Source organism: Arachis hypogaea, chromosome 8, assembly GCF_003086295.3.
Source record: "Arachis hypogaea cultivar Tifrunner chromosome 8, arahy.Tifrunner.gnm2.J5K5, whole genome shotgun sequence".
Classification (NCBI taxonomy): Eukaryota; Viridiplantae; Streptophyta; class Magnoliopsida; order Fabales; family Fabaceae; genus Arachis; species Arachis hypogaea.
Window position 1 is genome coordinate 10,204,870 of NC_092043.1, and position 14,337 is coordinate 10,219,206.

Below are 14,337 nucleotides of genomic sequence, written 5' to 3' on the forward strand. Positions count from 1 at the left end.
ACTTCTGAATGGAAACAATGATTGATTCAACTTCAAATCAGTTCAATGAGGTTATTACGTTGAGACAACTAGAAAATGATTGCTGCATGCTATCACAATAATCTTAAACACTGAACAAAGTAAAAGGAGGCTACCGAACCAAACAACATTCATTTGGTGAATCAAAATCACAAAGGTCACCGAACCGAACAATGTTCATGTGGTGAATAAATGGTGATCAACTTTCAATCAATAAGAATAGTATTTCTTCTCCTCTTCCTCCTCCTCCTCCTTCTTCTTCTTCTCACGTTTTATTCAGCACGTGATTGGTGTTCGGTTCAGTGGTGTTGACCATTTCAGTTTACTTGATTGTTATGTGTTTACTTAACTTCTTTTGCATGGAAAAATACTATTCTTAATTATTGAATATTTATGACGTTTTATTTAGCACATGAATGTTGCTCGATTCAGTGGAGTTGCTCATTTTGATTTACTTAATTGTTAGTGTGTTCAATTTAGTCCTTGTGCATGTAAAAATATTTTTTTGATGATTAAATGTTTATGACGTTTTATTTAGCACATGAATGATGTTTGGTTCAGTGAAGTTGGCCATTTCGATTCATTTTTGTTCTGCACAATTCAAAACTCTTCCTCCTCACCTTCTACTGCTTCTTCACCAAGGAGAGAAAGAGGAAAAGACAAAAAAATACAACAGCAATAACAACAAAATAATGAAGATAAGAAAAAAATACATGAAGAAGAAGGAACGCGAAAAAGGAGGAGAATGAGGAGGAGGAGGAAGGCGAATCTCTGTTGCTGTTTTCGTTCATTTCTGGTTGTTCCTTGTTAAATCTTCTCACGATCCTTCTCCAGTAGTGGTTTTCGCAGAGAACGTGACTGAAGTTTGAGTGATTTTGAGAGAAATTCGAAGAGAAGGAGCGGTTTCATGTAGTGGCTTCATATTGAGGAAGAAGTAACGCTTTTTCATAATGAGCGCGAAGTAACGAAGGATTTTCAGACGCGTGTTTTCACTCGTCATTAATGCGCATAACTCTATTTAGATTTGGGCCACTTGGTTACACGGTTACATGGATGTGTAGCGTGTCTATTATTAACAATTTATACCACTTACGAATGGTAAAATTTTATAAATTCATTCGAAATTGGCCCTAATCAAATTTTAAATAGTAGAATCTAAAAAGAATACAACCAAATTTAACAATGCATAATTAATAAAATAAAAAGAGAAAGTATGCTGCTCACAAAGTTTGCCTAATAATAATGCCAAATGCCAACCAAAGCAATAAATATAATGGAAGTTCTATGGTGGCATTGATTTTGGTGGTTAAGGGTAGCATAAATTTGACCAACAAATAAAATATTGATATATGACAAAAAAATTAAAATTAAAATTAAAATAATTTTCTCTCTCTTATAATTTTTTATGATTATTTTTATCAAAATAATTTCTTGTAATTATTTTCATAATTATAAAAAATAACACCAAAAAATTTTATAATTATATTTATAATTATTATTTTTATTTTTAAAAAATAATTTTTATAATTATTTTTACTAAAATAATTTTTTATAATTATTTTTATTTTTTAATTATTTTTATTATTATTTGTAATAATTTCTAAAAATAACACCAAAATAAATTTTTAATTATTTTTATTTCTAAAAAATAATTTTTTATAATTTCAAAAGACTAGCACCAAAATGATATTCTCCTCTTGTGTTAGTTTAAAAATAATCATAAAAAATTATAAGAGAGAGAATATTATTTTAGTTTTAGTTTTTCAAAATTACAAAAAGAAAAATTAATTATAAAAAAATTTATTTTGATAAAAAATAATAATAAAAATAATTAAAAAATAATTTTGGTATTATTTTTAGAAATTATTAAAAATAATAATAATAAAAATAATTATAAAAAAATTATTTTAATAAAAATAATTATAAAAATAATTATAAGAAATTATTTTTTAAAAATAAAAATAATAATAAAATATTAATTATAAATATAACTAAAAAAATATTAAATAATTTTTTTAAATTATTTTTATAATTATAAAAAATTATTTTGATAAAAGTAATTATAAGAAATTATAAAAAAGAGAGAATCATTTTAGTTTTAGATTTAATTTTTTTGCCATATATTAATATTTTACTTGATGGTCAAACTTATGTCACCTTAAGTCACTAAAATCAATGCCATCATAAAACTTCCTTAAATATAATAGTATTACAAATATCCTAATGCGGATGCCAAGGCGTTATCACTAAAATGTTAACATTAAATATTACATTCCCCGTCGAGCTAACATGGGTTCAAATTCATAATTATTCATATTGATTCATAAAGTTTTACTAGCATCTCAATTTGATGGATTTAGATTCTCTAAATATTGAATTTCACTTTAGAGGGTAAAGTGTGATCTCTCACTATTTATTTCATAGGTAAAACTAAGAGAAAATATGAAAGAGAAATCATTTAATGATAAGAAACTCTCTAAAGTGAAAATTCAAAATTTAGAAAATCTAAATTTTAATTTGATAATTGAAGTTTTAATTTATTCAATTTCGACTTTAAATTTGACCTACGAATTCATATTTGTCTCTAACCCAATTTTTGTTATAAAAATATTAACAACTTATTAAGATGAATTAATTACTACCAGGTCTCTCTAACAAGTGATGTGATAATTGAAGATTTTTTCGCTCAATTTAATTTCTAAAATTTTTAAATAATTTTAATGCTAATTTCACTTGTAGAGCAATTCGCACCATTTAAAGTTTTTCATTTTTTCCGCCTCATTATCATCTTCAAGGTTCTTCAAACTATTATAAGAACCCATTGTTGAAGGGTCTGGCAAGCTATATACTTCAATGTGTCCAATAAATTATATAGGAAATAATTATTTATACGAATTATTCAAATAAAAATATTAAAAACATCTTTTTATGAAGATATTTTATATAAAAGTGTGATTTATTTATTTAGTTATATTTTAAGTAAAAACAATACTTTTATAACATATCAAAATCTAACCTAACAATTTATCATTTAAAGATCAAAAAATTTTTTTTCACATAAAAACAATTATAAAATCTTCGTTAGAGTATCCAGTATTATTTATTAGTAACATTTGACATTGAGGTATGAGAATAAAAATAACGATGAAAAGAAGTGGGTAAAGAAGGAGAACCTTGTGGAGTATAGAGATTGCGTCCATAGTAGCACTTTATAGAGATTACGTCTATAGTAGCACTTTTCTCTAGCTATGTAAACATAATTTTAAATTGGTATATAAAGAAAAAACAGATGTAATTGAATAGTGAGAAAATGGAGAAAAAAAAGTAACTAATTGATTGTAAAAGTGATAAGAAAGTCCAAATGAGAGCCGTGAAGAAGAGGGGAGGGAGTGTTTTAGTAGAATCAGAGAAGTTTGATAAGCTCTGAGTGATGTTTTCATGGGACCATCTGTTTATTATCTTTCAGTAGTATTTCTTGTTTTTCTTTGTGTTCATTCCTTCTATTAATTAGACTTAATATTACATCTTTAATCATGAGTTCAATTCTTTCACTGCATTTCCAACATATTAAAAAGTATATGAATTTTAAAAAATAATATTTATTAATTAGACCTAGATCCTGAACTAGGCTAGTATGTTATGGTCTTCTGCTTTGGAAATACTATTGAACAGAGGTAAAGAAATAAAGAACAAGGACTTCTAATGGTGTAGGACTAATCTGATAGAAGGAAAGAGAAATGGGGCAGTTGGCATAACAACTCAACTAGCAATATGGAGGCAACAAACTTTCCGGAAATGACAACAAATATATAGGAAGAAAGGCACCATGGAAATGGCATGAAAGTTGTAAGTTCTGACCCTCTCACCCTCTGAAATTGTCCTTCTCTGTTAATTCTTACTATTGGCCATTTTGACTAATATCCCCTTCTTCTCTGCTGCAGGAAGCTCTCCCTTCCTCAACTCTACTTCTCAATTCTGTTACCTGTTAAGTGAATTGGTTCATCTTTTTTTTTTCTAGTTGTTGAACCTTTGTACTACCCTCGTACTCCCTTCATTCAAATTAAGTGCCGAATTTCCTGCATAGTTATATCAACTGGTGCTTTCATTTTGCTTCTATTTTTATGGCCGACAATACTCGGCTGCAAACAATGCAAGCCGCTATCAACAAACTCTCCGAGCGCTCCGAGGCCCATCAGGAACAACTTGCTGCCATCAATCAATCCCTGGCTTCACTTCAGGCTCATGCTGCTCAACGTGCTGAGGGTTCGGTGTCGGCAAATCAACCGCACTCGATCTTTGCACCCCCACGACACGTGAAGCTTGAGTTTCCCCGTTTCTCCGGCGGCGATGATGTGCTCCAGTGGATCTATCGAGCCAACCGTTTCTTCAAGATCCACGACATCCTGGAGGACCAGAAGGTTGACCTCGCCGCCGTGAGCTTGGAAGGCACTGTCCTGGTTTCAATTGCTCGAAAGAACAAGCCCGATCCAAGATTGGTTTACCTTATCCACCGCGATGCAGATCCAGTTCGTCCCAGTTCGACAACCCCTGCGAGGATTTGCTGAAGTTGAAACAATCCTCTACCTCATACTTTGACACCTTCACCGATCTGGCCGCAAGGGCATACAGTATGGATTATGTTCTTCTTCTTGACCGCTTTGTCGGTGGGTTACACCCAGATCTAAAACGCGAAGTCAAATCGCATTCACCGAATTCATTGCTACAGGCGGTCGCCCTGGCCAAGTTATTCGACGAGAAGTTCTTCCCAGCCTCATCCAGATCTCGAACCCCAACCATGCCTTTCCTCACCCACTCCCAGAAACCCCCTTTTACTTCGGCAAGCAAAGCCCACGCGGACACCCCAACCCCAACCCCACGCACGCCTTCAGCACCCCCGCTCCTCCCAACCCCGCCCAAATCAAACCCCCTCCGTAAACTCTCCCCCATTGAGATTCAATTTCGTCATGACAAGGGTTTGTGCTTTACTTGCGACGAAAAATTCTCCCCCTCCCACAAATGCTCTTCCAAACACTACTTCATCATCCAGTCAGTGGAGGAACTCCCACCGGACCAAGACTTGCCAGAGGAGCACCTTAGCCCACCCGTTTCCACCCCTGATCAGGATTCCACCACTGAGGAACCTCACCACTTATCATTTAATGCTCTGTCGGGAGTACCCTCTAGGAAGTCGATTCAGTTCACGGGCTCTATTGCAGGGAAACAACTTCGGATTATCATGGATGGCGGCAGTTCTGACAACTTCATCCACCCTGAACTCTCAACTATGCTTGCTCTCCCCATCTTTCCAGCCCCAAAATTTGCAGTGGAGGTCGGCAACGACGCCTTACTACACTGTGAAGGCGAAGTATGCAATGTTCCATTCACCATCCAGGGTCATACTCTCTCTATTTCAACCTTTGTGCTGTCAATTGCTTCAAAGGAGTTGGTTTTGGGTGACAGTTGGTTGGAGACACTAGATACTCACTTGGTCAACTACAAAGATAAATTCATCACATTCTTGGCTGGGGATCGGTTGGTCACTCTACAAGGCGAGAAGTGGCAAGGTCCAACCCAGGCTCACTTTAGCCAATTTCGGCGTCTCTTCTCGGTGTCTGCTATTGCTGAATTATACACTCTTCAAGTCCAGTCGCCCGAGACTCCTGTTCCTTCCCCATTGGATTTTCCCTCCACCATGCCGCCTGAACTGGCCTCACTTCTAACCGACTTCACTACAGTATTTCAGATCCCGCACAGCCTCCCGCCACTGCGTACCCATGACCATAGTATCACCCTATTTCCCAACTCCTCCCCGGTGAAGGTGCGCCCATACCAGTATCCACATAGCCAAAAAGCCAAAATTAAATGTATTGTGGCTGAGTTAGTGTCAGAAGGCATGGTGCAGCCCAGCACCAGCCCTTTTTCGTCCCCAGTCTTGTTAGTTAAGAAGAAAGACGGGACATGGCATTTTTGTATGGACTATCGGGCTCTCAACGTTGTGACTGTAAAAGACTCTTTTCCCATGCCAGCCGTCGACGGGTTATTAGATGAGCTCTTTGGAGCGCAATTCTTCTCCAAATTGGACCTCCGATCGGGCTATCACTAAATCAGGGTCCGTGAAGATGATCGTCATAAGACTGCCTTCTGGACACACCAGGGATTATACGAATGGATGGTAATGCCATTCGGGTTATCTAATGCACCAGCGACCTTCCAAAGCCTCATGAATTCCATTTTTGCGACGGTCCTAAGGAAGTTTGTGCTAGTCTTCCTCGATGATATACTCGTCTATAGTCCTGATTGGGATTCTCATTTGCAACACTTGAAGCATTTCTTGTCCATTCTTCAGGAGAACACCCTCTTCGCTAAGTTGTCAAAGTGTTCCTTTGGGCAGCAGAACATTGATTACTTGGGACATGTAGTATCCAGACATGGGGTCCAGGTAGACGGTTCAAAGGTCACAGCTATTAGGGAGTGGCCTGTGCCGACCTCGGTGAAGCAACTTCGTGCATTCTTGGGCCTTGCTATTTACTATAGAAAGTTCATCCGCCAGTTTGCTACCTTGGATGCGCCACTCACAGACTTACTGAAGAAGGATGCCTTCACTTGGTCTGCGGCCACCAATGATGCCTTCATCAACCTTAAATATGCACATACAACAGCGCCGGTGCTGGCTCTACCGAATTTCTCGAAACCCTTTGTGCTGGATACTGATGCTTCGGGGACCAGACTTGGTGCAATCCTCAGCCAAGACAACCACCCTATTGCATTTTTCTCCCGAAAATTCCCTACCTCCAACCAAAACTGGTCAGCTTATGCTCGGGAGATGCATGCCATCATTTTGGCTGTGGCCAAGTTTCGCCACTACCTTCTCGGCAATAGGTTTATTATCCGAACAGATCATAAAAGCTTGCGGGAGCTGCAACAACAGACCATTCAAACCCCAGAGCAACAACAGTGGATGTCGAAGCTGTTGGGCTATAATTTTTCAATTGAATATAAGAAAGGGTCCGATAATCAGGAAGCAGACAACTTATCCCATGCCTTTATGTCTCTGACTACTATGGAGAGTGAGTTGATGGCTCAAATCCGACAGGGTCTCAGGGATTTTGATCCCAAATCAGAATTATCTGAGTCAGTGGCATCCTCAGACCGGCTGCACAACAGGCAAGGGTTCTGGTATTAGGACAACTACATTATCATCCCAGCCGATTCTCCATTGGTGAAACACATTTTGCGGCATTTCCACGATTCACAGTTAAGTGGACATGCGGGTATTCAGAAAACCTTGGCTAGAATTGCAAGTCAATTCTTTTGGAAACACATGGCAAGTTCTATCAAGGAATACATATCATCTTGTGCCATTTGCCAACAGGCAAAGTACTCCACCCGCCCAACCCCCAGGCCTCTTAGTGCCACTCCCCATTCCTTCCCATGTGTGGCAAGATATCTCCATGGACTTTATTACCGACCTTCCCCCTTCTCATGGCTTTACGACAATCATGGTGGTGGTTGATCGTCTCTCTAAATTTGCTCATTTCATTCCCCTTCCATCAGACTTCTCGGCTTCTAAGGTCGCTGATGCTTTCATCAAGCACATCATTAGCATCCATGGGGTTCCCCAGTCCACCGTCTCCGACTGAGACAAGGTATTTACTTGTAAATTCTAGGAACACTTGTGCAATGCACAGGGCATCAAGTTGGCTTGAAGCTCAGCCTGGCATCCGCAAACTGATGGCCAGACCGAAGTCCTCAATAGATGTCTCGAGATATATCTACGCTGCTATACTCAGTAGAACCCGAAGGCTTGGTGCAATTTACTGCCTTGGGCGGCATTTAGTTATAATACCACAATCCACTCAGCTACAAGTATATCTTCATACAAGGCCCTATTCGGGAGAGATCCCCCCTCTTATTCATTACAATGTTGAGGCCACGGACCCACCAGTGGTACAAGAACTCCTCCAGCAGCGTGACCATATACTGACAGCCCTTCTGAGCCATTTACAGCGAGCACAAGCTCGCATGAAACTGAACGCTAATAAGAAGCGCAGCGAATTGGATTTTCAAGCCGGTGATTTAGTGTATGTGAAGCTCCAATCGTATTGACAGCAATCGGTGGCGTTGCGCCGAAATAAAAAACTTAGCATGCGCTATTTTCGGCCCATTTCTAGTGATCGCAAAAATTGGTAAAGTTGCATACAAGTTACAGCTCCCGACAACTGCTAAAATCTACTCAGTCTTCCATGTGTCATTGCTTAAGAAGTGTACCGGCAGACCCCAGAATCCAGCATCCCTTCACCGTTGTTGTTGCATGGCCAGGGCTCGAATTGCAGCCTCAACTGGTCTTAGGTCACTGTATGGTTAAGAAGGATAACCGCTGGCATGAGGAGGTATTGATCAAGTGGCAAGCTTTGTATGTGGAGGATGCTACTTGGGAAGTTTATGAAGATATGAAACACCTGCACCCCAACTTCGACCTTGAGGGCAATGTCAATTTGAACGGGGGGACTGTTGATAGAAGAAAAGAGAAATAGGACAGCTGGCATAACAACTCAATTAGCAATATGGAGGCAACAAACTTCCCAAAAATGACAACAAATATATAGGAAGAAAGGCACCAAGGGAATGGCATGAAAGTTGTAAGCTCTGACCCTCTCACCCTCTGAAATTGCCCTTCTCTATTAATTCTTACTATTGGCCATTTTGACTAATAACACCTTCTTCTCTGCTGCAGGAAGCTCTCCCTTCCTCAACTCTATTTCTCAATTCTGTTATCTGTTAGGTGAATTGGTTCATCTTTTTTTCCTAGTTGTTGAACCTTTGTACCCGCCTTGTACTCCCTTCATTCAAATTAAGTGTCGAATTGCCTGCATAGTTATATCATAATCTTTAAGTTAAATTAGAATTTGTGTATTAAAAGGTTGTTATTAGGACCAAATTGAGTGAAAAGAGTTTCAATTGCTAAAAAGAAAATAGAGATTATATTGTCTGTGCATTAATTAATATATATACAAAAATTTCCTATAAAATGTACAGCTCACTAAAATCTTAAGAATTTATGAAATCTGAGGAATATAAATTTGGTGCTAACATAATGGTAAATCATTATAACTAAAAACTAGAATGTGTAGACAATAATGTACAACAAAAAAAGGTTAAGTACAATTTTAGTATCTAAGATTTAGGCTGAAAATTTTATTCGTCCTCAATCTTTTTTGCATTCGAATTTGTCCCTAATGTGCAACTTGGTTTTAATTTTTTTGGATAAAAATACCCTTCTTCCCCGATTGAAATTAAAAAAAAAAGAAACTCTCTCCGTCTTTGACTCTAGAAAAACGCAAACCTCCAAGAACTCTTTGCCTTTCTGTTGCACTCAAAATCGTGCCACCCTCATCATATCGTTTTGGCCATCGCTCCATCCTATTGTATTGCCTTGCGTGTGGTTCCCCCTTTCAATGCATGTTCAGTCCGCTACTACTCACAAATCATGCGAATGAAATCTCCCCTCAATACACCACCCACGGTAGAAGAAGGTGGCAAAGATTGGAGCAAAGAAGAGAGCAAATATGTGGCCAGAAAGAAGAGCAGAAAGGCGAGTAGACAAGTGGGTGGCAGCGACGTGGGTGGACAGAGACGCTGGACAGCAACAGAAGTGGGACAGATACGTTGGTGGCTGCGATACGGGCAAACAGAGATGTTGGCAATAGAGATACACTAGCGGCAGCGACACGGAAAGGTAGATACATTGGCAGTAGTGGTCGAAGTCATCCTCTTCTCATCATGTTGCCTCTAGCATTACTCATGGTAGTGGTCTGAGTCGTCATCTTTTTGTTGTTACTTGTTCCTGATTCTTCTTCTTTATTCTCTGTTAGTTGTTGTTTTTGTTGTTGCTGATTCTTCTTCTTCAGCCTCTGTTAGTACTTTAATGTTCTTGTTGTTGTTGATTTTTCCTGTTCTTCTTCTTGTTAATTGAATAGATATTCAGTTCTTGTCTGAAATTGTTTTGATTTAAGATTGTTTGAAATTTGAGGGTGCAAAAATGGTAGATCTATGAAAAAAGTGAGAGTAAGTGTGATTCTATGCAAGGGTATTTTTGTCCAAAAATTAGGGAAATGATTATTTTAAAACTAAGTTGAACCTTAGGGACAAATTCGAATGCAAAAAAAGTTAGGTACAAATAAAATTTCTGGCCTAAACTTTAGGGAACAAAATCATACTTAACCCATGAAAATAGTAGACAAAATCAAGTTTCTTGAAATTTGTTGTTGGCCTGATCAAAATTGTTTGTATAATGATTTGGCCAAGTGCTGCTTATGTTTTAATATGCCCTACAAGCTAGTGGATGGAAGATGTCAATAATTTTCAACTTGGATAAGTTCCGATGAAATAGTTAAGGAGATAGGAATTTAGTAAGTATATCAACCAATTGACAAGAAGAATTGATGGGAAGAAGTTTCATGATATCGGCCCGGGCTTATTGACGCACTATATGACAATGAACCTCCAAGTATTTGGTTCATTCACGGAAGACCGAGTTTGCTACGATGTGAAGTGCGTACGATTATTGTTCATACCCTGGGTCAAGCTGTCCGACCCGGGATGTTTAGCGACAAGCCGACCGACCTCTTCTCAAAGAGCTCGGCCAATTCCCGACCTCTTCTCAAAGAGCTCGGCCAAATCGCCAAATGAGCCCAAAGCAGGCCCAAAATAAAGGAACACAACCCAAGTTAAAGGCAGCTAAAGCCCAGAAAGATAAAGGCGGTTCCCCTAAAGATAAGATAACTTCACTCAAAGATAAGATAAGATAAGATAAGATAACTATCTTATCTCCAAAGAGGTCACTCCTCACCATTATAAATACACTAGAGCACCTAGGTATAACTCATACTCTGATTCTACTCAATACCTGCTTAATACCCTTGCTAACTTAAGCATCGGAGTCCCTTGCAGGTACCCCTCACCCTCCGGGGACGAAGGATCAGCACCACCACCAAATCCAACAAGTCAGACACGGCGGCTCCAGCCACCATCAACAAGTCGGACATAACAGCTCCGACTAGTACAAAAGATCTCGTCCGAGATCGACCTACAGTTTCAGGTAACCCTCGGAACATTGGCGCCGTTGCCGGAGAATCTGCAAGTCATCCCACCACCATGGCGGACGACCACGACAACGATCACAACTCTGGTTTGGTGGACAGAACACCAAACAAAGACACGGACGCCACCTCCAAAGACACATATCAAAACGGGGGAGATAAGCAACCCCCAAACACAAAAATTTTGGAAGCTATCCGTAAGCAACAGAATCGCCTTAAACAGCTGGAATAAGAAGCTGAACATCAACGGGAAGCCAAAAGAGACCTTCGGAGAGAAACAAGACGACATCAAAAGCTAGAAGACAAGCTTCTAAAGCTCAAGGCTGATCTCAAAGCTAAAACAGTTCAATCCATCCACGGTGACAGCTCCCACAAAGATCAAGATCCATTCACCAAAGAGATCATGAAAGCTAAAGGTCCCAAAGGACTTCAAAGCTCCAGACATGTACGACGGCACATCAGATCCAAGCCATCATCTTAGCAATTTCAGAAGCAGGATGTATTTCACAGAGGCCTCAAATGCAATCCGTTATTCTCCATCCAGAAGGACAAAGCCAAACACGCACCGAGCCTATTAAGGATCAAGCAAGGAGATCGAGAGAGCCTTCGCAACAACATGAAAAGATTCAATAAAACATGTATGAGCATACAAAGTCTGCCAACAGAAGCAGCTATCAGGGGCCTCATCAATGGTCTACGAGAAGGACTTTTTAGCCACTCAATATCTAGGAAGCACCCAAACATCTCTAAACGAGGTACAAGAACGAGCAGAGAAGTACATCAACATGGAGGAAAACTCTCGACTAGGAGAGATCTCAAAAACCGAACATTCCTACTCCTCTCGGGATAAGGATAAAGAGTCCAAGAAAAAAGAAGATCAACATGGAGAGAAGCCTAGAAAATACCACAATTACACCCCCTTCGGGTGTCTGTTGTGGATGTTTACCGAGAAATATGCAACACTGAGAAGATCCTATCAACTCGCCCAATCAAAAACAAAAGAGGTCGGACGCGTTGAAGGTCCACCTCACACCAAAAAGGTCGGACAAAGTTGAAGGTCCACCTCACACCAAAGTGGTCGGACGATTTGAAGGTCCACCTCACACCAAAGAGGTCGGACGAGTTGAAGGTCCACTTCACACCAAAGAGGTCGGACAAAGTTGAAGGTCCATCTCACACCAAAGTGGTCGGACAAGTTGAAGGTCAACCTCACACCAAAGAGGTCGGACAAGTCGAACGTCTCACACCAAAGAGGTCGAACGAGTTGAACGTCCACCTCACACCCCTAAGAGACATGTTCATGGAGGATTCGCAGGAGGAAGGATCTCTAAATAATCCCGCAAAGGACACTTCAAAGAGGTATATTAAGGAAGGGAGAGAGGTTTGAATAGGACTACGGGGTGCAAACAAGCCTTCCGAGATTTTGAAAATTCTTGGGGTAACCACCCATTCTTACCCAACCAAGGGAAAGTGAAAAGCTCATATTATACCTTGTAGTGGGAAGTCTGGCAATAGCCTCATCACTAGTTAAAGAAGACAAAAGTGGGCAACAACCTGTCTACTTCATCATCAAGGCTCTACAAGGGGCCGAACTAAACTATCAAGAGATAGAGCAGTTCGCCTACGCCCTCATACTCACCTCTCGATGACTCCACCCATACTTTCAAGCTCACACTATCAGAGTTCGGACCAACCAGCCCATAGAAGGCATCCTACAAAAAACATACTTAGCAGGAAGAATTCTACAGTAGGTAGTCAAGTTATCCGAAATTGATCTTCCACATAAAGCTCAGACAGCCATCAAATCACAGTATCTGGCCGACTTTATTACAGAGTACACTGACACCCCAGGAAATCCTACAAAATGGAAACTCTACATGGACGACTCTTCAAACAAAACTGGGAGTGGTGCAGGCGTAATTATATAAAGCGATCAGGGAAGCCAAATCAAGCTAAATGACCAAGCTGAATACGAGGCACTACTCATTGGTTTAAGGCTAGCTAAGAAGGTAGGAGCTTACCATGTCCAGTGATTCATAAGTAGTCACCTCACAAATAGAAGGGAGCAACCAAGCTGAGGATCCCACCATGAAAAAATACCTCGGGTAATTCAAGGGACCCTGGACAAAACTAGAGAACAGCTTGGACAATTCGGGGACCCTGGACAAAAATAGAAAACAGCTCGGACATTTCGGGGAATATGAAGTCCGACACATACCTCGGGAGCAGAATGCCTGTTCATACCCTGGGTCGAGCTGTCCGACCCGGGATGTTCTACAGGCAAAGCAACCGACCTCTTCAGGTCAGGACAACCCGACCTCTTCTCAAATAGCTCGGCCAAGTCACAGGAAAGCCCAAACAAAGGGCCCAAATAGAGGAACACGCCCCAAATCCTAAAGGCGGCCCAAGCCTACAGAGAGAAGGGCGGTTCCCTTAAAGATAAGATGACCTCACTTAAAGATAAGATAAGATAAGATAACTAACTTATCTTATCCACAGAAGGCCACATCTCACCATTATAAATACACTGGAACACCCAGGTATAACTCATACTCTGATTCTACTCAATACCTGTTTAATACCCTTGCTAACTTAAGCATCGGAGTCCCTTGCAGGTACCCCTCACCCTCCGGGGACAAAGGATCAGCACCACCACCAAGTCTAACAAATCGGACTCACCAGCTCCGGCCGCCGTACCCCTGCCGGACACGTCGGCTCCGACCAACACAGAAGATCTCATTCGAGATCGGCCTACAGTTTCAGGTAACCCTCGGAACATTGGCGCCGTTGCCGGGGAACCTGGAAGTCATCCCATTAACATGGCGGATGACCATGACAACGACCACGATTCAGGTTTGGAGGACAGAACGCCGCATAAAAACGCGGACACGATACTCAAAGATACTCTAGAAACCAACGGAGACAAAAATTCATCAAATCCAGGAGTAATAGAAGCACTTCAAAATCGATTGGAGCAACTTGAGAAAGAAGCCCAACATCGACGTGAAAAAGAAAAAGATCTACGCCGGAAAATAAGGCGGCGCCGAGAATTAGAAGATAAGCTTATAAAACTCGAAGCTGATCTCAAAACTAAAGCTACTCGACCATCCACAGAGGATAGCTCTCAGAAAGATCAAGATCTATTCACCAGAGAAATCATGAAAACCAAAATTCCAAAAGATTTCAAGCTTCCGGATATGACTCTATATGACGGCACCTC

General features: G+C 40.1%; 1 protein-coding gene across 1 annotated transcript; it reads left to right on the top strand.

Annotated features, from left to right (window-relative positions):
- Window positions 1–4,648: 4,648 nt before the first annotated feature.
- On the top strand, window positions 4,649–6,121 carry LOC140174656 (uncharacterized). The gene has a single exon (XM_072200144.1). The coding sequence runs from the start codon at window positions 4,649–4,651 to the stop codon at window positions 6,119–6,121; it is 1,473 nt and encodes a 490-aa protein (XP_072056245.1).
- Window positions 6,122–14,337: the final 8,216 nt, after the last annotated feature.